Source organism: Herpailurus yagouaroundi, unplaced genomic scaffold, assembly GCF_014898765.1.
Source record: "Herpailurus yagouaroundi ecotype Mexico unplaced genomic scaffold, PumYag 190, whole genome shotgun sequence".
Classification (NCBI taxonomy): Eukaryota; Metazoa; Chordata; class Mammalia; order Carnivora; family Felidae; genus Herpailurus; species Herpailurus yagouaroundi.
Window position 1 is genome coordinate 32,834,645 of NW_024412421.1, and position 24,084 is coordinate 32,858,728.

Here is a 24,084-nt window from a genome sequence, read left to right on the forward strand (position 1 = left end):
CCTCTTCCTTCATGTAATGCCTGCTGCCATACCGTGGGGTGATCTCTGCAGGACGAATGGGCAATTTCCACATCACCCCATTTGATTGTCATCAAAACTCTGTGCAGTGAACCTACAGCAGATGACAGCACAGCTGACATTTGGCCTCCAGAATATTCGGGAAACAGATAGTTGGAAATGAAGCAAGCTCTCATCAGTATCTTGGCTCTCAAACCTCCTAAATTTGCTGCTGAAAGTCTGATGTTTGTTGATTGTTTCTTCCTTAAGTAGGCAAACTTCAGCCCCAGGAGTTAATAAAGCAAATTTTAAGTCTCGCCCCAGGTCCAGCAATGCTGGCTGAACCACACATTTGATTGCATACGAAATGTGAGCGGAGAAGCACAGACCCTCCTCCTGGCAACTTTCAGCACAAGGAGATCAGCTGCAAGAATGGAATAAATTGGAGATTGATTTCTTCAGCTCCATTCATTTGCAGAAATTTGCAGACAATTAAGCTGTCCCCCTGCAGTATAGGTAGCTGATCCTTTTAGCCAAAGGCTGATTGAGATTTGCTCTCTATCCTCTGCACAAGTAGAGTTGTGATTCTCCAAGCACACTTGAGTAAACAGGGCCAAGGAACTCTGTTCTGCGGACGTGGACCTCCCTGTAAAGGTGGTCGCCAGCTGTGGCCTGCGGAGACAAAAAGCATCAGGCTTAGATTAGAGCAGGGGGCCCTGGAGTCACAGATGTCAGGGTTCCTTCATCTTGCTTAACAGCGTTGACTTTGGGTGAGTCTCTTACACCTTTGAGCCTCAGGAGAACAGGCATGGCAATTCTACCTGTGAGTTGTTGGGTGGGTTAAATGGGATACTGTTACAGTGTGCCTAGCGCGGTGCCTGGTACACTCCTACTCCATTAATGTCAGTATTTGCTATAGCAGATTTGGTGAGTCTAGGACAAGGATGCCAAGTAAATCTTTGGATTAGAAAGATGCGGAAGAAACAGTCTCTGTGACCTTGAGACTAGAGTTTGGAATGCAAGCTTCAAACTCTCCAAAGGAATGATCTTCAGGATTCTTTAACCTGTACGTGGTATTCAAACCCCAAAGCATCACACCACTGCATCAACCAGGCTCCCCACTGTCTGGGAAGAACATGTGACCTTCCCACCTTCATCTACAAGACTGTCCACAACAGGGCCAGGTTGACTGTTTGAGTCTCACCTGGCACTGCCCTCTCCTAACTCCCTGCCTCTCCAGAGAGGATGCTGCTTCTGTAAGGCTTTGCCTTATTGAATTCTCTGCTCTGAGCATACAGTTTTGCCCAGAAGTTATAATAGTAGTAGAGAGAGAACAAGGGCAGAAGCTTGTGGCTTTTTTATTAAGTTTGTACTGTTTTTCCCTCTCATTTATTTCCTGATGCAAATACAGGAGCGGGGAGAGAAGGAAAGGCAGACAGCAGTTCTCCAGTCGCTGTCGGCTCGTGAAGATCCTCATGGCTAGACAGGTCCAAGCTCCTTTGTGGCCGTGTGTTCTGCGTACAGGGAACAGGGTGATTCCTCTCAAACCTCACTGCTTTCTTGGGGTGGCCTCAGCTGGGTGTGGGAGGGGACAGTGACAACCAAAACCTGGAGTGGGGTTCCAGCTCTGGAGCCCCATCTGGAAAAAGCTTTCTGTCCTCCACTCCTGGAGCATCTGGACCTTGTAGTTATCAACTCTGGGCATCTTGCCTTAATGGGTGTCACGGGTGGGATCTGTGGTAATAAAGCTTGTGACAGGATCCCGGTGTGAGGAGGCATCTGCACCTGTTGGGGGGTGGGGGGTGAGAGGAACGGGAGTCTCAGCCATCGTGGGACCAGCAGGGACTCTGGGTGACCCCTGCACGTGGGCCCACTTGGGGAGAGGGGAGCGGGTCCCTTACCAGTCATTGGGTATCGGCTACATCCCTCCCTCCTTCACAACCCTCACACCATGGTGGCAAGTCCACAAAAACACTGTGGAAAACATTGTGGCTCTCTTTTCTGAAACATCCCAAGAAGGCAAATGTGTGCATACAGAAAGTAGATTCGTGGCAGCCTGTGGCCGGGCTCAGGGTGATGGAAAAGTTCTAAAATTAGATGGTGGTGATGACCGCCCAACTCTGTACATTTCCTGAAAACCACTGCAATGCATACTTAAAAACAGGTGAATTTGCTGGTCCTTAAATTCTACCTCAAAAACACCTTAAAGATGCTGCAGGAAGTAAGGGCAGAGGGACGCCAACTCTGCCTTTCCCCAAATCAAACACTCAGACCAGCGTTTGCAGAGGGACCGGTGTGCCCTGTGAAGGCAGAGCTGGAAAAAGGAAGAAACACAACAAAGAAGCATCGTCATGTTTCTCTCTGTAAATCTGTTCTCCACATAACATGTCTGGGTTTTTTTTTTTTTAATTGTAAGTGGGCTCCTGTCATTTCTCAGCTTAAACCGCACTCCCCCCCAAGACTCACTTTCATGCCAGTGTCTGAATTCCCTTTACTGGGTCGCTGACTGGTCTCCTCCCAGTCCCCTCAGGTGCTCCTGCCAAACAGGTGGCCTCCCCTCAGCTCAACAAGCCAGGTGTGCTCCCTCAGCCTGGCAGTCCCTCCTCCCTGTGCCCACATGGCTCCCTCCTCCTTCATCCTTCATTGCCACCTGTGGGCCCTTCCCCTGGACCCTCCGTCTAAAACGTCAGCATCCACCCGCCCTGCACACATTCACTATCCCCCCTCCCACTTGTTTGTGCTTCTGGGCCATTGTTCTGTTTGTCTGTCTTCCTGCTCTAGAATCTGAGCTCCATGGGGAGAGAGGCTTGTCTCTTGTACACTGCACTTTCCCAGATGCTTAGAATTACTACTGCAGAGAGGAAGGGCTCCACATATAGTTTCTGAAGAAATGAATAAATGAACGAATACGAATCCACTCTTCCTGCTCTGGTCACGGTCTTCGTTTCTTTCCTCCTTCCTCATTCCCTGCCCCCCCCCCAGCCCCTCCCCTGTCCACAGCTGCAGGGGTCTCCCCCTTATTTCCAGCATGCTCTTTTTACTGTGTGACATGACACCCCCAGGGAGCGTGAACCTTGCTTCTAAGACACTGCCAATTTCTCCTGAGATTGAGAAGAAGGGAGGAAAGCAAATGGAATTGTAAACCCAAACACCCTACAGAAGGAAGGCGAAGGCTCCGGTGAGCCCGCAGGAGAGGAGGGACATTCTGGGAAGGGGTGCAATTCTCCTATAATAAAGTCCTGCAAGATCACGTCTCCCCGAGGACACAGCTCTGCCCTTTGACTGAAGTGAAATTGGTTGAGGCTGCCGCAGCCCTCCTTCTGTTCCAGGCTCAAAGGTGCTGGGGATCGTTGTCCAGCCAGTTCAGGGTTGTAGGGAGGCTCCCATGAGAGGCACACGCCTGTGCATGTGCACCTGTGGCTGAGGAAACCATCTCGGTTTCAAGCAGGAAGGTGTATTGTGTGTGTTGTGTGTGTCCTTGGGTTTAGGCTTGTCATGTGTGGCTGTTGCGTGGTTATCTATTCATGAGCATGTGTGAGTCTGTGGGTGTGTACACGTGCACGTGTGAGTGTTTGTGTTTGACGCCGATTTTGATGTTAGTGTGCCTGCGTCTGACGGGTCTGGAAATCTAGAGACGGTTGTGTGTCCGTGTGTGTCTGCGTTAAGATCTGGCCTTAGGCCACCCTCAGCTGAATTACTCACTCGTAAAAGGGACTGAGTGGCTTGTCTTCATTTCCTCACATCCCTGTCCTGGTATTAATAAGACCCATCCTTCACTTTTGTGCTGTTCTTTGCAGAGCACAGACTGCTTCCCCACACAATTTCTCATTTCATTCTGATAATCAGGAGCACGGGCAGATTACCTTCCTTCACAGATGAGAAATTCCCCTTCAACCTCCCTCTGTCCTCAAGGAAAGCAGTTTCCATCCTCCTCTCTTGGGCCCACTGCTGCTGATCCTTCCCGCCTCGTTGGGGCACCTGCCCCCATCACTCGTCCTCTGCACTCATCTGCAGCCATGCTTATGACTTCCTTCCGCTAGCCCTTTCCTCCTCGTGCCCAGCACACTTCCTGGTCTCCCCTTGAACTGACAGGCTCCTTCCCAAGTCCCTTCTCTCCTTCCCGAGGCTCTCCTTTCCTTCCGCACCAAAGCCCTCACTTCTCATTGATTCCTGAATTCGACCCTAACACACTGGTAAGCTGCTCTTCCTAAAATCAATACCTGTTCATTGTCAAGCCCGACAGCCTCCTTGTGGCTTTCGGGTTGTTGGAGGGGATGTCTGCATTGGGTGATACGGTCATGTCCCCCTTCCTTTTTGACATTCTTATCTCTTCATCCTTCTGGGTTTTCCCTTTTTGCACCTAATCTTTCTATGGCTTTCGCTGGCCTTTTCAGAAACCCAGTGAATGGTTGAGTTCCTGCCTCTTCCCTCTGGACATAGTGTGGATGATGTCAGCTTTGCCTTTCCTTCCCTTTCCTTCCTGCTACCCTTGTTTGTGGTTGATTGTGATAACTCTCTCCCTCATTCATTGCTCCCTCCCGAATACAATTCGTGATACCTCCTCTAGAAATCTCTGTGGGATATCCAACAGCCCCTCAAGTCTACCTGTCTACAGCATGCAACACCTGTACCCAGAACTGCCGTTTTTGTCTTTTTGTTTTTCTCTTTGCCCACTATCTTGGCAGTGGCAACATCAGAAGTCATGAGGTCTTTGGGCGCCTGGGTGGCTCGGTCGCTTAGGCATCCGACTTTGGCCCAGGTCATGATCCCCTTCTTCATGGGTTCGAGCCCCATGCTGGGTTCTGTGCTGACAGCTTGGAGTCTACAGCCTGTTTCAGATTCTGTGTCTCCCTCGCTCTCTGCCCCTCCCCCACTCTCTCTCTGTCTTCCAAAAATAAATAAATATTTAAAAAAAAGACATCATGAGATCATCGGACAGCTTCCCCTTTGCCCTGATGTGCCATTCTTCCCCACAGCTTATCTCTTCTCCTTCTGTAAATAGCTCTTAGGTTGGTCGCATTTTTTTATCCCCACTGTTTCTGTTTTCTTTCCTTGAGGTTACAACCACAGCCTGGTGCATTCAAAGGCTTCACATGAGGGACTGACAGATACAAACACACACAGTTAGGCATAAACATTTTTATACAACACATCTGTCTAGATATGCATAAAGTGTATGATTGTCAGTCACATCAGAGGTATGGCTCCTACATGGTCCCTGTCACTCGGAAACACATGGCTTCAAAGCATACCAACAAACCATTTAGCACAGACCTGATCAAAGTTAGACACGCAAGCAAGTATACAGGTAGACTTTTGTCAACAAATACAGTTAGATATACACATATATCACAAGGACAAAAGCGGACCTATTGACATAAAAGCTCGGTCATGGACAACAAGTATTTGTTGAGGTCTCCGCCATTGTAAGGCGAAAAGTTGGGTGACATAATATGTCTTGGCCCCAGCAATTCCTTAACATGCCCACCATGGAGGACTCTGGTGCACATGGAGACATCTCTAAAATCAGTCATTCCCACCTTCTACCCTGTTCCCTTCTACGTGCACTTTGCCATCTTGAGCTCAGAGCTTCCTGCTTCTTTTCTTAGGCATTTTTGACCCAAGGGCTGACATAGCTGTGCTTGTTGCTAAGCTCTGGGCTGCTTTGAGAGTTGGGGAAATGGACTGGCCACTTCAGGCTTGACTTGCTAATAATAAGCTAGAAGGACACCAGATGTGGGAATGGGGACTCAGGGGCCTGACCTCCTAAGTACTCATGAGAACAAAAATAACACCCATTCACAGACCTGCAAACTCAAATAAGGCCTTTATTACAAACAATGGAAAGTTTGTTATTGACGACACAGTGTGCTTTTTCATTACTTTAGACACATTTGCACATATATTCTCATAATGAACTAAAGCCTACTTTTGCTGTGTCACAGAGCCAAATCACCTATTCTTTATATTTGCATAGGACTTTAAATCTTTTAAGAGGGCTTTCTGAGACATTCTCTCATCTGAACCTCAAGAGTCTTTTTATTGTAAATGAGATTCATATGTTGTACACATTTTACATATTTTCTATTCTTTTGGTACTTCCTAGTAAACCAGCAGAATCTTCCCAGATGTTATATGTCAGTGTTCTGTGAATATAATCCACTGTGTTTTTCATTGTCTTATTATTGTCTATTTCATTTTCTCTTTTTCTAGCCTGTCTTTTGCTTGGTTAGGCCGGGTTATTTTGTTGGTGGTAGTTGGTTGGGTGGGTGGATTGGTTGTTTTTTTTGTTTTTTTGTTTTTTTTAATTTTTTTTTTCAACGTTTATTTATTTTTGGGACAGAGAGAGACAGAGCATGAACGGGGGAGGGGCAGAGAGAGAGGGAGACACAGAATCGGAAACAGGCTCCAGGCTCCGAGCCATCAGCCCAGAGCCTGACACGGGGCTCGAACTCCCGGACCGCGAGATTGTGACCTGGCTGAAGTCGGACGCTTAACCGACTGCGCCACCCAGGCGCCCCGGATTGGTTGTTGTTTTAACCCCTCTTACTTTTTCCCCATTACATATACACACTCTGGTTTTCTGTCTTTACCTGAATATTAATTATTTTGTCTTCCCAGAGACCAAACAGTTTTATTTGCACTCATGCATTGAGATTTTAAATATCATTCTTCCATGTTTATATAAGAGAAGATGCCCAATATTGCATTCTGTGTTTCCCTACACATTTTATCCTAGATATTCCCTCTACTAGCTAGGTGAATTGAACAAGCCCCGCCACCTAAATAAACTTGATATTCCTCATTGTTTGAGAAAGACCAAGATTTACTAGAGATATTAATTGCAAATATTAGAGTGAACACATGTAAAGTGCCCAGCACGTTGCCTAATGCACACTTAAGAGATTGTACGTAGTCTATGGTGGTGATTATGAGCGCAGTCAAATGTGGTATTAGAGGTAAAACATGGTCTTTGCACCTACATTACTGGTAACCATCTAAGAGTGTCTCTTGCTAATGGACCCAAATTCAACCTTGTCTTGCAGTTGAATGTCTAAGTTGTTTGCCATGTTTACCCTTTATAAATAATGTCTGGTGAACACTTGCCTGCATATAGCTTTATTCTCCTTTTGAATTTAGCATTTGAATGTATTCCTAGGAGTGATATCACTGAGTGAAGGCGTATGAACATGTATAAGATTCCTGGTAAATAATTATTGCCCGATTTTGTTCCACAAGAGAACCATCAGATTACACTGCCACCAAAATCTAGAGAAAGATGATAGAAGCTTTCTTAGCCTTAGCTGATCTTGTTTCCTGTTTGACTTTTCTTATATAGATTTTTCTTTAAAACTACATACACACACCACACACACACACACACACACACACACACACACACACACATGCAAATATACACATCGTTTTGTGGAGTGTGGATCAATGATGGTATTTAAATACCATTTGCCGCCTTTTGGTAGGAACTTGTCATCCAAAGTTCGAGACGATTTGGATGATATATAACATAACTTCAGCTAGTACTGGCATTGAATGAGATTGGTTTATATACTGAAAATGATGTTCCACTTTCAGTCCTCTGATCAGATCAAGGGGAAAGTCTCAGCTTGGTGCTAACAACGCTTTAATGCCCCACTACCCCCTTGCTTATTTTCCTTTTAGAAAGAGGAGCTGATTTCCCCCCTGAGATTCCAGTTCAAGCCGAATACCCTCATTTTTGTCTCCAGTGTGTTTATTTTCATGTGTTTCCTACTTCTTACGAAAAGCAATACCGGTCTTTATTTAAAATTATGACACAACGTTTCCTGGTTTGCACACATGTATGTCATTGATAGTTAAATTACAGATAGGGCGGAAATCCTGACAGTGTTGTTCCAGTCATTGAAGTTGGGGGTGTAGTGCATGGGTGGTGCATCCCAACAGTTGGCCCACTAATATTAACAAATTTTCCTTGACAAAATATGGACTAGGAGTCTCCATAATGCCTGGCGTAGTGTGGAATTTAGCAATTGCCTCTTCTTCCCTACGCATTTATGAGTGCAAACACCTTGCAGTTGGCCATAAGGCCAGTAGCTTTTATATTCAGTGGGTTCTGGGGGTTCGTGACAAGGTACATAATCTCCTCACTTGGCAGATTAAGAACGGGAATATCCCAGCACTGAAGGATGTATAAATCAAGACTGACATTGTGAATAGAACGATTCAGAAGATGGGATTAAAGAGCTTAATGGTAGTCATTGTGAATCACGATGTCAGCTTTAGTATGATTCTAAGGATGTACTTGCTAACGCTAATGAGGTTTGATAGAATAAAATTAACAATGTCCAAACAGCCCTATGCTTTCGCAACAAAGGAACCATATCTCAGAGCAGAGTGATACATCCTTTCCGTGGGGCTATTTAGTCGATTGATTTTGGGTTTTTTCTCTTTTAGGATATATTTAAATTTGCAAGAACTTCTCCTGTCCCGAGACAAAAGAGGTCCATCGTGGTATCTCCCATTTTAATTCCAGAGAATCAGAGACAGCCTTTCCCAAGAGACGTTGGCAAGGTAAGTCATACAAAATACAAATGACATGACAAAGGCACATTTTAATAAGGAGGAAAGCATACACAGGGCAAGCTGACTGTGACCGTCTTGGTGGCCTCCTGAAGTTGGCCTCTATTCCTCTATGATAAGAAACCAGATGGTTTTGCCAATAGAAGAATGACAAAAGCCATCAAACAAACAAAAAATGGAATTTATAAAAACAACAATAATAATACCTCTGAATATCATGCTTTGGAGAGCTGTGTGTCATACAAACATGCTAAAGTTGTGTCAGGAAGATGTCACTGGTTAATAGATTCATTGCTTTTAAGATAATGTCCAGGTAACAAGCCAGATTCTATACTATACATGCCATACCATACCATACCAGTATAGCAGTATGATATGTGGCCTAATTTAGATCCTAATTTTCAAATGTGTAAGTCCAGTGGCACCCTGGGTCAGCTCTCTAAAAAGAACTAAGATCATACTAAGATCAAAAGAACTAAATCATACTAGCCAGACCCAGAAAACACTGTCGTGTGAATCAGGGGAATAACTTTTCCAGGAAGAAATGTTCACTGTTAAATGGGCAGAAATACTGGTGTTGCTTCATCAACACATTCTCTCCCTGTAGGAAAGTCAACATGGAGAATCAAATGTAAACCAGTTCGTATTTTTGGGTCATCCTGGAATTTGAACAGTGGTGGTTAGTTCAGTGAATGACCTTAATGGCTGGATGCTATTGAACTATTTACTCATTCGTTACATAAATAAGAAGCACTTGTTATATGCCAGACTTCAAGATTGGGACTGGGTGAATATTGGTGTGAACAGCAGAGAAGCCCCTAGTGTGATAGAGCTGTATTATAGTGGGGAGGCTATATTTCAATGAGGAAATAAACAAACAAGAAAATTGCAGAGGATAATAAATTCTGTGAGGAGCGGAAACAGCTCTTCGGGAAGAGAGTAAATGGCAAGGCCAGGGAGTAGAGGAACAGCAGTGTTCATGTACATGGCCAGGAAGGCTGGTCCGAGACCGTGGTGTTTGAATGGAGACTGGAGGGGTGAGAAAAGGATACCCACAGCAAGATCTGGGGAAGCTGCACTCTTAGCAGAGGGCACTGCACATGCAAAGGTCTAGAGGTGGGAAGGAACGAGGCGTATTTGAGGAGCAAAACATCTGGATGGCTGCAGTGTGAGTGGGGAAGAGTGGTAAGAGCTAAAGTCAGAGAATCTGGACTGTCACAGTGGCTTCAGACACCATGGCAAGTGGGAATTTCATTGTATCACAGCAAGAGACCACTGGAGGTTCTCCCTGGGGTGTGTGTGTGTGTGTGTGTGCGTGTGTGTGCGCACACTGAAAGACCCTGTGGCTGCCTCATAGGGAATGATTTGTGGGAGCGGAGTGGTTACGAGCAGTGGGCACAGAAAGATCTGCCAAAGGGGGTGTTATATGGTGACCTGGACCAGAAGTGAAGGTAATTTGGACCATTAGAAATCTATTTCTGTTGGAAATTAGAGGCATCAATAATCCAGTGTCCTGGTAATCACCATATTTGAGATTTGAAGCTACCACTGTGCCAAAGATGCCTTTCTTTAAGCAAAGCCTTGCCAAGGGTCCGGGACATGGGACAAAGGGGGGCAGAGCTGTTCCAAGTGGGCGATGGTGGGGTTTAGGAGCCCTGCCCTGTGGACAGCCCTAACCACTGCGATGGCCCTTGTGTCAGTGTCCCTGAGGCCAAGAGTGGCACTCACCAAGGACCAGATTCCTCAAGGCTGCAAGGCTGTGCCCCCAAACCATTTCAGAGACATCAGTTGCATCCTTGCTCTTTAGACGTTTACGTAAGTCTGGTGGTCTCAGCCCTCGCTGTGCATCATAGTTGCCTAGAGAAGTTAAGAGACACACGCCAGGCTCCGCCTCCCAAGATCCATTCAATTGGTCAGGAAGTGGGGACCACACATCAGCAGTTTGCTTTTAAATCCCAGGTGATTCTGATGTGCAGCCAGGGTTGAGAACCCCTGAGGGTTCTACACCAGGCCTCCTTCCAGAGTAGCGATGGACCAACAATATCAGCACCACCTGGTTGGGAATACCTGGATGGCCGTGCAACAGCTACTGGTTTCTCCATGCTCTTTATACCCTTAAAGGAACTTTTTCCCTCCGTGCATGCTTGGTTGTATCCATTCACCTTATCCTTTTCTTCATGTCTTATGCCTCACCGTCATCAGCCCCACACCAGGAGCTAACAAGGGATGTTCTGCTGAGCTCTGAGACAGTGTATAGGTATCTTCAGAGAGTTCTGGGGAGGTGGGGAGAAGGGAGACGCATCCTCCTCGCCCACTCAAACTCTCTGAGTCAGGCAACTCTAACTGCATAAATATCGCACATCAGACGAGTGTAGAATGCCATATGAAGAAGAGACTGTGGTTATGAACGCATAAGGACGCTGGCCTCACTTTGGTTTCCCCCAGAAGCTGACCCTGAGACAAGAATTCAAATGCAACTAGTTTATGTAGGAGGTGAAGAGAATACTGGTAAGGGAGGGGAGTGGGGGGAATGGAAGTGATCCAAGGAAGGAAAACAGCCAACTGAAAGGTCTCTTCATCAAGGCAACTACCACTGTAGGTGACTGCAATGTAATCCCCAGGGGACATGCTAGGGAATGGTGGAAAGCACATTCCACGGGGGAGAAAGCTGGGGTATTTACTGACCAACCCCATCTGTCTTTGGTTGAGGATCTCTCACAAAGGCACAAACTCTCCAGCACATCCAGCCTTCCCTGTGTTCTGGGTGCCAGCATGACAGCTTTCTGAGGCCTGGGGGAGACAGTTGCAACCCTGCTGGTGTGCCCTGAAAAGGTGAGGTCCACGGAAGGGGACAGGGCACGGATGGACTCCATTCCATCACCAAACTTAATACAAATACGTTTGTTTGCAGGCCACATTTTCCCTGGCTCATCTTCTGCTCCCACCTCATTTTCTGAACTTTTTTTTGTCTCATGCCTTTGGAGAGGACTGTGCTTGCTTCTCTCCATGAATCCGTACTCGCTGCATGTCAGGTGGGCAGGTCTCTGAAATTCAACCCAATCCGCATCACTAAGCACACATTCTGCTTCTGCATTTACAAAGCACCATGCTAGGGGCTGGGGATCTAAGGACAAAAGGCAATAGACAGGATCCTTAATCTCAGAGGATTATAGAGGAGTAGAAAAAAATCATCACAAACACATTATTTTTCCATTGCTGTGAAGTATAAGCACCTTTCACCCATTACCTTACATTCTCATACAAGCAACCCCATGAGGGTCATCCTCCAGTGTGCAGGGTGAGAGTAAGCAGAGTCAGAGGGAGACGGTCACCTGTCCCAAGTCACACAGTCAGTTAGTAGCAGAAACAAATTCCAAGCCAACCCTTTGAGGTTTCAGTCTGTGCTCTTAACCCGCTAAGTGCAATCTGAGAATTCTCTTACATGGGATGAAATATCTTTGCTGACAGTTACTCTCTTTAAAACAACATTAAGGGGTGCCTGGGTGGCTCAGTCGGTTAAGCGTCCGACTTCAGCTCAGGTCACGATCTCGCGGTCCGTGAGTTTGAGCCCCGCGTCAGGCTCTGGGCTGATGGCTCGGAGCCTGGAGCCTGCTTCCGATTCTGTCTCCCTCTCTCTCTGCCCCTCCCCTGTTCATGCTCTGTCTCTGTCTCAAAAATAAATAAACGTTAAAAAAATTAAAAAAAAATAAAACAACATTAAAATTAAATTTAATTATTTGAATTTGAAGTGCACCAAAGAAAAAAAGTAGGATGGATAGAGGGCTGGGTAATTGGATAGATATATGAGAAAACAAATTTAGTAAAATGTTAATGGTAGAATTGGGTGGTGGGCATAAGGTTGATCACTGAAAATTTCTTTCAGCATTTCCTCTGTTTAGAAATTTCCGAATATAATGTTAGAGGAAAATTAAGCTTAACTAAATACAACATTATCATAAAACACAAGAATTGGTGTGTTGACTCAAAAATAATTTTTTGTCTTTCACTTCAAGAGGATGGATGGAGACTAAGTACCTATTTCTTTTCTTTCTTCTTTTTTTTTTTTTGTGTGTGTGTCGTATTTTATCATAAGTGCCTTTTAAAGAAAGGAGACTCACACACTTCAGGGTAAAGACATCAAAAGCAAGGTGCTGCCATGAATCCACTCTCTGGGGGAGATTTTTCTCAGTTGAGGCTGTGCCATGCAGAATTGTGTATTGACAGAAAGGTTTTGCAGGTAGCCCTGGGGGCTAGACAAAGTTTTGGTTTGATGCATTATTTACCTGCCAAATAATTAATTAGTCGGTAAGTGGCTAACTTATTGGAATTTGGAAACAGCTTTAACATCATCTCCCTCAGTGTTTCTGAAAAATGGCTTAAATACCCAGTTGCGAATATACTCCCTCAAACCTGTGACTTCCTTCCCGTTTTTGAGTTCTAGATCTGGGAGTGTGTGCCCTAAAGAGAAATGCATAGCTGCCACCAGGTGCTTTTTCCCTCCCCCTTCAAAGTGTGACTATTTCAAAATTTGAGCCATAAATAATTTCTTAGTTTTACCAACTTTCACTGATAAATATTTGATTGCCTCTTTAGAGATTTTTGAGTTCCTGGGCCTGATTGATTGAGAGCAGGGGACTTTAAATCTGTGGGGCAGCAAGGAGGTCTTTGGGAGACGTATTTTATTCTGTTTTATATTAAGTTTGAAAGACAAGTCATTTATGAAATGCTTATTAGAGATTCTGGTTTCATCACAAACCCTTTTCATCAAAACCAATGAAAGTACATTTTACTGAAAATCCTTTTTTTATATCCCCTATAAATTGGTAGAACGGGCCTTTAGAAGGACATCTTTAACCCAGGATGGGAGAAATATGTAATTGGACCCTGTGCTTTTCGTAAAGGGAATCAACATAGATCATTAGAGCAAATCATGAAAACCACTCAACCAGGACTCTGCTTTGATTGTGTCATGAATGCACATCATCCACAAGGGTAATTTATGGCAGTTCCTAAATATTGCTCAGAGTTCTGGGCATACCGTCTAGTAGGGATCTCCCCACATGCACGTAGTCTGTACCTCCCATTTATGCCCAGCTTTGCAAACAGGTGCCAAGGAACCGGTGGCTCAGGACTGAATTTGTTTTACTCCACGTAATAGCCATTTGCATCACTTTGAGAACACATGGGTGCCAAGCTGTGTGGGCCACAAATCTGGTCCTAGATTCCCAGCACTGCTCAATTTCACCCTCCTACTAAAAACATAGACTTAGCCCCGTCCTACTGCCTGACTCGTTCTGTGTCGTCACCATCAGCCCTCCACCCCTTTTCAAATCCACTGTTTCACAGTTTTTATTCAAGTCTGACTACATGCCTCCTCTCAGAAATTTACAGCAGTTTAATTTCTCTTTTTAAAAATTTTTTATACATTTATTTATTTATTTTGAGAGAGTGATGGGGGTGTCAGAGGCACAGAGAGAGAGAGGGAAAGAGATAATCCCAAGCAGGCTCCATGCCATCAGCGCAGATCCCTACATAGGGCTGGAATTCATGCACTGTGAGATCATGACCTGAGCCGAAATTAAGAGTCTGACACTTAACTCACTGAGCTACCCAGGCGCCCCTAATTTCTCCTCTTAAAAAGAACCAGGAGTTTTACTCAATAACTAAAATTTACCACTGGCTAGTGTATAGGAGAGAAATGTGGGGGCACCTGGGTGTCTCAGTCAGTCAAACCTCCAACTTTGTCTCAGGTCATGATCTCCCGTTTCACAGGTTCATGCCCCACATCAGGCTATGTGCTGACAGCTCAGAGCCTGGAGCCTGCTTCAGATTCTATGTTTCCTTCTCTTTGTCCCTCCCCTGCTCCTACACTGTCTCTCTCTCTCTCAAAAATAAATAAACATGAAAAAAAGAGAGAAATTTGAATATAAAAGATCCAAGATGTCCAGAAACTCAATATTCAAAACTTCTTGCAGAGAAGAATAGCATAATTTATTTCTACATGCAGCAATACCACTCATACATATGCCTTTACTATTTCCATGACTTAGAACTCTTTCCTCTTCCTGGGACACAGCCCCTTCATCCATACTCTCTGGGGGCTGACGCATTTACATTCAAGGCTTCACTGTCCAGTGGAACATTTACATCCTTGCAGAAAATTCTGTCCACACTGTCCAGTATGGTAGCCTCTAACCAACCACATGTGGTTATTGAACACTTGACATGTGGCCAATGCAACTGAGGAACTGGAGTTTTAAATTTTATCTATTTTTAATGAATTTTAACTCAAAATTAAAAACTATTTGATTCAGTATTGGCATGAGAAATCTCCTTTTTCAACTGTAAATTTTAGTCTAAGTACAGGTCAAATACTTTTCATGAAAATATAATATCTAAATTGATATGTAAGTGTAATATAAACAGGTGTTCACAAGCATATTACCCCCACACACAAAGCATGAAAAATATCTCAATAATCTTTATATTCTTGTCATGTTGAAATCAAAACATTTTGGATGTCTTGGTATGCTTAAAATTAATCTCATTTGTTTCTTTTTACTTTTTTTTTAATGTGGCTGCCAGAGAATTTAAAATGATTTGTGTGGCTCACACTATATTTCTATTGATCACTGCTGGGCTAACGCCTGTTTCTGATGCAGTCTCTTCCTTGGGTTTTTTTGTTTGACCTCCTTTACACATTGTTTATACCTCCTTGCTCGCACAGAACACATTTGAGAGAGCATTATAGTTTCTTTTGTATTTTTCTTATCTTTCTGTTAACTATAATTCATCAAGTGTAGCGATACAATCCACTGCCTAACACAAAGTAGGACTCAAATATTCTTTGACTTGAATTCTAGTTAAGTCTATGCCTGGTTGGATAAGGCATTCACTGGTTCCTGATTAAAGTGATCACAGCCCGGTTTGTTGTTAGAATGGAATTAATAGACCGTTATATGATCAGTCTGGATATTTCTAGCAAATTTTAATTTTCCACAATGGCAGTGAGGATACCAGATAAATTGGTTGGTAGTCAACCATTATGTCAGGTCAAATCTGTATCTTTGGCAGATTGTGATAGATTGGATGTTGATGGATTGTGTGTGGGGCGGGGAGGGAGTGGGGAGGGGAAAGAGAAGGAGAGAGAGAGAGAGAAGAAAGAAAGTGCTTGTATTTCCATATTTGCTCAGACGTACGGTATTTTAAACCCACTTAAATAAAGAACCTCAAAACTAACTTTATTCACAACTGAACAGAGTTAATTTTAACTTATTTCAACTAAGTCTAGTAAAAATATATATTCGCCATTAACAAGTGTTGCCCTCTTTCTGCAAAGTTTAATTAATGATAAAACATAATTGAGTTGTTTTGGTTGTTTGCCAAATATATATATATATATATGCAAAAATGCCCTCCGTGATATACATCCAGCAAATAAAGGCATCCGAGCCTATGGAGGAAGCAATATTTTTAGTCCTGGGTTTATCACCCCTTCAGTTCTCAATGTGAAAGATTCCCAAGGCTTTATTGTTATGTACATTTGGCCTCAGACTGAATTTATATTTAATTATTCGTGAACATTAAAGGATCTGGCATTTCAGCTTGAATTAGCACCCTGGAGGCAGGAGAGTTGAGGATTTTCGAATCCAACTAGAATCTTCAACATCTAATGAATGTCAGCATCTAAGCCAAACCTGGGTGCCCCCCCCCTTGTTCTTACAACAACCCCACAAAGTACTACACCCATTTCTCAGATGGGGAAACTGACATCAGAGAAAGGAGACAACTTGCCCAAGATGACTCATTTAAAGAGCTGTAGCACGATGGGGCGCCTGGGTGGCGCAGTCGGTTGAGCGTCCGACTTCAGCCAGGTCACGATCTCACGGTCCGTGAGTTCCAGCCCCGCGTCGGGCTCTGGGCTGATGGCTCAGAGCCTGGAGCCTGTTTCCGATTCTGTGTCTCCCTCTCTCTCTGCCCCTCCCCCGTTCATGCTCTGTCTCTCTCTGTCCCAAGAATAAATAAAAAAAAAAGTTGAAAAAAAAAATTTAAAAAATAAAAAAAAAAATAAAGAGCTGTAGCACGAATACCGGAATCTAGGAGTCTTGAGTGCCCATCAACGATCTCTGTACCATAATGTGTGAATGTTGAGTCCCCATGGGTCTCTGCTGTTTGCATAACATGCTCATGTGAATTGCCATCTGACTCTCGCGCATACTCTCAGAGACCAGCGTTCTGTCCCTATAGTACTGAGGAATCGAGGCTAGTGCATCATGCAAGACGGTTTCCTTGTGGTACAAACTGAGGTGTTGTGCAAGCTGGGTTCCTTCTGCGTTACCACCTGCCATGCACTGGGGGGTCTGGATAGATTTCAAAGCAGCACATGGTGTGGGCTAAGGCATAGGCTTTATTGGAGAAAGAGAACACGTAGAAGCCAGGGGTCAGCCAAAGGTGAGAATCACTGCTCCCCTTTCCCCGTCATCCTGCAGAGAGCTGTGCCAAGGCCTGGGCAGAGCTGAACGTTGTCCAGGTTTGCCAGATGAGGCCCTCTGCTGACATCACTCTCCCTTCTTAAGCTACCTTGACTATAACCTTGTCAGTGGACAGACAGTCAAATTCTTGGGGTGCCTGAGCACAGGTGCCCAGATTTATAGAGGTTATCTAAGCTTCCAGATGCTCAAAGACAGACGCCTTGGACAGCGATATGCTGGTTAACCAGCTCTTGGATGTGAGGAAAGCCCTAATTAGTAATGTTTGCCACTTTCTTTGGCGTAAGTCTTCCCACAGTGACCAATTTCAAGCTACCAATGTTCAAACTTCTTAACTACTTAACAACTGACTTTGACCAAGAAGTAGGAGCTAGCTCCAGCTTACCGCTAACCTTGGGACCTATGGAATGTGACACTGGATGGGCCAGCGAATGCCCTGGCCCAATGGGGATCCGTACTTGAGTGGAACCTCCAGCTTGGAGAGGTGGCTTCCCCATCTACCCATTTAGCCCTGAAGTCACCTGTTTCTTGTCCAGGGTGAGCACGAGGGGTCATTCTGGATAATTCTGCCCCTTGCAACCCATTAAGAACCTTGTCTAACACCACATCACCGGTGGAAAGGAGAAGCAGACCTTGAACCAGCACCCTTTCAGCTTTGCCCCACTTCTCCTCCTGTGCACAAAAAAACCAAGTCAGTTCCCTGAGGCTGACAAAGTCTGTGACAGTTGTCCCAGTTCTACCTGGAAAATGAGGAAGGGAGAGATAACATCCTCTGTGAAGTGCGGAGAAATGAGGTTAACCTCACAGTTATTTGATGTGCATGTTTGTGCACTGAGTCAAGGCCGGAGGTCATGTCTTGGTTTAACAAGACCACGTGTTGACAAGCAGAAAACTGCTTTCTTCACCCGGCAAGGAAAGCCACCGTCTGGCTTCAGAGCACGCTCTTTTTGTTGTTGTTGGTATGTTGCTGACAACCCTGTTCAGAGGATCCACAAGGTACAAAAATGAAAGCAGAAAGGGCTAACTTTGGTGTAATTAAGAGATATCACTGCTCCTTTTTCTCAGTGATGAGGCCACGGCTGACTCAGTCGATCAGGGCGGCGAAGGAGCAGGGCCCAAGGCATCGCGGGGAACGGACTGGCCCTTTGGTGGTCAAACTTGGCAGTCCCAGGTTTTGAGGCAGAGCTGGATGGCAACAGAAACAGGCCAATCCACGGTTTTCTGAAAGGGGGGAGGGGATGGACGAAGAACTCACCTTTAGTTCCTTTTCTAACTTGGAGCTCGCCCTGGCTTCCCAATGGGGTCCTAAGGGAGAGACTTCAGTGTGGGGCTGGTCCTGCCTCCAATAGCAGGAATGGGGAAGGTCTTGGACACAAACGCCCTCTGGTGCAAGTTTAAACGGTCCCGTCTGTGGGTGTTTCAGTGGAGATGCTGGTGTTTCGGATCAGGAGATGAAGAACAGACCCAGCTTAGGCCTTTGGGGAAGGCAGATATTCCTCCTAGGCTGAAAAATTGAGGCTCGTGCATTCATTCATTCACTTAGCCGTTCATTCAGAAATGTTTATCGAGTGACTACTCTGTGCCAGGCACTGTGCTGGCTGCTGCCCATGGATTCCCCCCTCATGGAACTCACAACTGGAGGAGACACAGAGCTGTAAACATGCAGATGAGACAGTGACAGGGAGCAGTGGACATGTGGAGAACCTGAGAAGGCAGAGGACGCAGCTCCCAAGAGAACCCCCCTCGTGTCGCATACCAGCAGGCAAGGCGAAGTTGGGCCAGAAAGAGTTCTCCAGGCAGTGACAAGATCATAGGTGCAACATCTAGAACCCAGAGAGAGCATCCAGTACCTGGAGAGCCAAGAATCATTGAATGGGGCTGGATCAACAAGGGCCCCTGACAAATAAATTTAGAGGAAGAATTAGGGGCTGGACAATGAAGAACCGTAAACACAACTCCAACTCCAGCGAGTTCACGCCTTATTCTGCAGATATCAGTTATAAATCGAGGAATGACATGACCAGATTGGCCTTTTAGGAAGATAAATCAGCTTGTGGTGGGTCACACCTGGAGGCTGAGAAAACCAGAAGCGAGGGGTGTGAGTGTGTGCGCGCGCACATATGTGCGCACGGATGGTGGCTGTAACAGCAGCCCAGGTGGGCGGTGCATGGCACCTGGGCCTGGAAGTGGCAGGGAGACTGGAGAGAAGATACCGAGGCAAGCGCTGGGCAGCCTTGGTGAGTGTTGGGTGGGGAGGGAAGGAGGTAGAGGAAAAGGAAGACCCCCTCTTAGCTGGGAACATCATGCCTCCATAGGATGCTGAAGAAGTCACCTGCATGGAGGGTTTAACTGTGGGTCAGTAGACTTTTCATAAAACTAAGGGGCTGTTTTATCCCTCCTCCCTCAAGTTCACTCTTTACCAGGGCTGCTGTGCTTTCCTTCCGTGAAGCAAGGGGTAAGTTCTCCCAGAGGAGATAGATCTACCCGCACATTATACACAGGTGGACGGACAGGCTAGATGCTAGATGTGGAGCTGGGCTTCTAGGGAGTAGGTTCATTTTGTACCCGCAAGGCTCGTGGGCCACCAGACTCTCAGAAGCTCCTTCCCTATGTGTCCCCAGGTGTGAACACAAGTCCTGCCTGATCTGTGCCTTGTGATTTCAGTTTAGTTATTCCTGGTTCTGGATTTGAAATCTTTTTTTTTTTCTTTTTTTTTTTTCTGCCAGCTCAGAAATGCACAACAGCTGTGTTCACTGTTGGCCTTCTAGCCTCGAATTCATTCTAAATACATTCCTTCTTAGTAATTTCTTCTTTGAATGCTGATGTTGGCTATGCATTAGTATACACAATCCACAGGCTCTATGTTGCTCAATTTTTAGTTCGTTTATTTGACAACTTAAAATTCCTCACAAGTGGTGCTTTTATTTTGTTATTTGCATCTGAAAATCATTGCTAACACGCCATGGAATAAATCTGGGGTTTTTTTTCATAATTTTTTTCTTATTATAAGAATAATAGATGTTCATCAAAAACTTTAAAGAAAAAACCATATATTTAACAGTAACAATATAAGCATCTCCCAAGTCCCACCACCACCTTCCCCATAGTTTGAGATAATCACTGCTGGCCCTCCGTCTTTAAAGTGCGTACAAATCTGTGAAAGCACAGCTGCCCAGGCCCCGTCCCATCAGACTGTGGCTTCCCTGGGTCCGGAGTGGGGAGTTAACCTTGGAGTTAACCATTCTAGCACGCACACCCCAGTTCTGCTGGTTCTCCCAATTCGAGAAGCTCTGTCCTAAACGTGCAATACCCACACAGGGCCATCCTGTACTCCCTGACTTTCCACTCACCAACATCTCAGAAACGTCTTTCATGTCCTCAAAGGTCCTTCTTCAATGGCATTTTGTTTCTTCTTTTTTTTAAGTTTATTTATTTTGAGAGAGAAAGAGAGAGTACAAGTGGGAGAGGGACAGAGAAAGAGAAACCCAAGCAGCATCTGCACTGTCAGCACAAAGCTCCATGCAGGGCTCAAACCCACAAACCGTGAGATCATGACCGGAGCCGAAATTGGACACTTAACCAAATGAGCCACCCAGGCATCCCTTCAATGGCATTTTGAAATGCTGTGTGATGTGGCGTGCCATTGGCTCAGCCGTTGTTAAATGCCCGAGGTTCTTAATGCAGGGCCCACAGATCCTGAGGGGGGCTGTGGGTAGATCAGTTCCCTTGGTAATCCAAAGGATTTTCGGTTTTGCACTTGAAGTATTATATGGGGAAAGATGCCACATGATTTACAAAAGGAGTCCATTAGACAAAATGGTTAAAAACCTTAGACCATCCCCAGTGCATGGCATTTAGTGGTTTCCCTTGAACATCTCCTAGTTGTAAGTCATATTGCTATGATTGCCACCATTCACAAATCTTTGCCTAGGTAGGTATGCATGCAAGCTTGTGTGTACGTATATATGTGTGTGTACGTGTGTGTGTGTGCACGCGTGTGCATAAAATCAATGGTTACCTTATATGAAACTTGAAACCAACAGTCAAGAGCTGATGTAACAGCCTATCTCAGGAAACAACCCCCTGACTGACTCCTACCTGAGATAGGCTTGAATCCACTGTGTCCTTGCTCTGATGCATTCTCTGTCTTTCTCCTCTGCGGCCCTGCTTCCATCTAACAACACCAGCTTCTCTTCCCCACCCATCCTCACACTCCCCAGGTCTAGAACATCTTTGTTCTCATCATGCTGTGCAGCTATCATCTGGGACAATATATCCTCAGCCCTGCTGAGGATTAAAAATATGGCTAATAGGATATATATGTTCCATGCATGCTTGGGAATGTATGGAATACACTGGAAGCCTTCCAGTTCCACCTGTGGTTCCCCCATCATTCTCAGTCTCCTTCTCTTTCCCATCATTACAAATAGCCTCATTTGTGCTGCCCTCTCTCTGAGATTCTCCGCTGAGAATTGCCCTCTATCAGAAGGGTGCTGCTGGGCTCCATGCTTTGTGTGCTTCGATACTAATTCCATGCAAAGGAGGTGTTTCCATGGCCTTTACAGAGGAGGAAACTCAATGACTTCTCTGATGCCTCAGAGTGCTGAAGCTGGGATTTTTAAAAGTCTTTATTGAAGTATGATATATAGACACAAAAGTACAAGATCATGAGTCTCCAGTACCATGATTCTTTTACAGACAGAATGCACCCATGACGTCAGCACTCCAACCACAAAATGGAACATTATCAGCCCCCAGAGCCCCCTTCACGTCACCTTCCAAGCACTAACTCCACATCCCCCCAGTGTAACCAGCCCTCCCCTCTATCACCGTGAGCTAGTTTCACCATTTGGTACATAATATAAACAGAATCATACAGCATGTATTTTGTGTTAGCTTTTTGTATTTTTTGCTCAGCATTACACTGGTGAGATCCATCTTATTGTTAGGCACATTTGTAGAATCACAGATGTATAGTATCACATTTTCTAAATACACCACACGCTCTCATTTCTACTGTTGAGAGGAATTTGGATCATTTCCAGTTTGGGACCATTACAAATAGTACTGTGATACTACCCTCATGCATGCCTTCAAGTGAACATATGTACACATTTCTGTTGGTATATATCTAACCATGGGGTTATTGGGTCAGTTTTAGTAAATTCTGCCAGACAGTTGCCTAAGTGGGTTATATGGAAGCTGAAATTTTAACCCATTATTCTGACTCTACAATGACTTGTGGGAGTAGGGTGAGAGGCATATTTCTTTTTCTGTTGTTCCTAAAGAAAAATATATCCAGTTTCTGTCCTACTTGGTAGTGATGGCCATCAATATCAACAATAGCAGGGGCCTGTGGAATATTTTTGGATCATATTAGAACCTGTTGCTTTCACCGTCGAGAACTGGAGGAGGTCACTGGTTCTCCACCTGTGCTGATCCTCATGATATCAGTCCGTGTTACCAAAGACCCTTAGCAGCACACTTTTCCCAGATACAGGAAGATTTGCTACACGGTAAACAATAAAGCATTCTGACCCACTGATGTACAGTTGTTGAACAGACAGTACGCATATCCACCTTCATTTGACATCCCTGATGAACCACTAAGTGTTTGAAGTGTCCCCTAGTCCTTCCTAAGTGTCCTTCCTAAGTCAGAGAAATCCACCTTGAGGCTCTTGCTGCTCTCTGGTTATGTTTGTGTTTATTGATATTTCGATCTTCTCCCTCTCTCAATTCAGAGAGATCATAGACCATTAGAGTTGGCAGGAACTCTGGAGATGGCCCAAACCCTTCACTTTAGAGATAAGATGGAAAATTATTTGTCCAAAGTTAAAAGACGGCAGAAGTCCTAATCTGCCCCTCATTCTGTTGCCCTTTTGCTTACACTGGGTCTTCTGAACCTTCATGGTCCTGGGGAAAACCTGAGCCCAGTCTGGAAACTTCCCAGGACTTTAGGAGTCTCAGAAAAGCACACCATGATTAATGTCAGGTGTCCATGATCTCTAGGATCATTCAGCTGAGACTGACCTTGTCCCATATTTTTTTGCTGGTCTTAGCAGCATTCTTAGAGGGTGGTTCCAATCCTAAGGGTTCAGCTGATGGCCCCCATGTGCCCTCCCAGGGTCAGAACACATCACAGGACCAATCCATCCTTTGAACAGGAAAGACAGGGGTGAAAACTCCAGGAAGTGGGAATATATCAGTGCAAGATCCCACCTGGGTAACCCCTGTTTTGTTTGAAGAGAGAAACTTACAAAATCCAAACAGGCTAATTTGGAGAGCTTAATTTCTGCCCTGGTTTGTTTGCTTGTGTTGTTCCCATTTTAGCCTCAATATCTAGCATGTCTTGTACAGACTAGGCTTTCAATAAGTATGTGTTGAATGAATAAATAAATGAGTGAATGAATGAGTGAAGGAGTGGCCAAAAAAAGGTCAATTCCAGTGGTCTCCCCACACTGGGTTAGCACTAAAGGACTCACCTTTACCTTTGCCTGTAGGCACCTATATATTTTTCTATAAGCAGAACAAATGCCTTTAAGTTTGGGATTAAGAAAAATAATTTTTCCTTTTCTATATCAGTTACTATTAAGTGGATAAAATGATGACTTTGGTAGAAGAAAGAAGGTATATGGGGAAAGTTTCAGAAATTTAAATGTTATATATGAACATATATTTATATATGTATTATATAATTTGTATTATGTAACATGTTATGTAAAGTACATTTTGTGTTGTGAGGTGACACTTCCTGATTTTAGTTTTGTGGAAAGAATGGATCCTTGTAAGTAAATTGTACAGGTGACTGAAGCAAAACTGTTTTTGAAAAAGTGATCCACTTGGATGCCAGTATCTCTGTAATGTTTTATACAGTAGTTCCCTCTCTTAAAGTAAACTGAAGTTAACATGCCCATTTATTAATGGAAAGGTGGCTTTTATTATTATAACTATAAAATGAAATTGTGTTATACCTTCCCAAACCAGGGACACATGGAGAGATTATATGCTCCCTATGTTAAGT

General features: G+C 44.7%; 1 protein-coding gene across 3 annotated transcripts in view; it reads left to right on the plus strand.

Moving 5' to 3' along the window:
- Nucleotides 1–24,084, plus strand: part of CDH13 (cadherin 13) — a 1,040,036-nt gene that overhangs the window by 446,376 nt on the left and 569,576 nt on the right. For all 3 annotated transcript variants that reach the window (XM_040443439.1, XM_040443438.1, XM_040443437.1), the window contains exon 4: nt 8,449–8,565. In XM_040443439.1, coding sequence (XP_040299373.1) covers nt 8,449–8,565 — 117 coding nt within the window. The remainder of the gene's footprint in view (nt 1–8,448; nt 8,566–24,084) is intronic.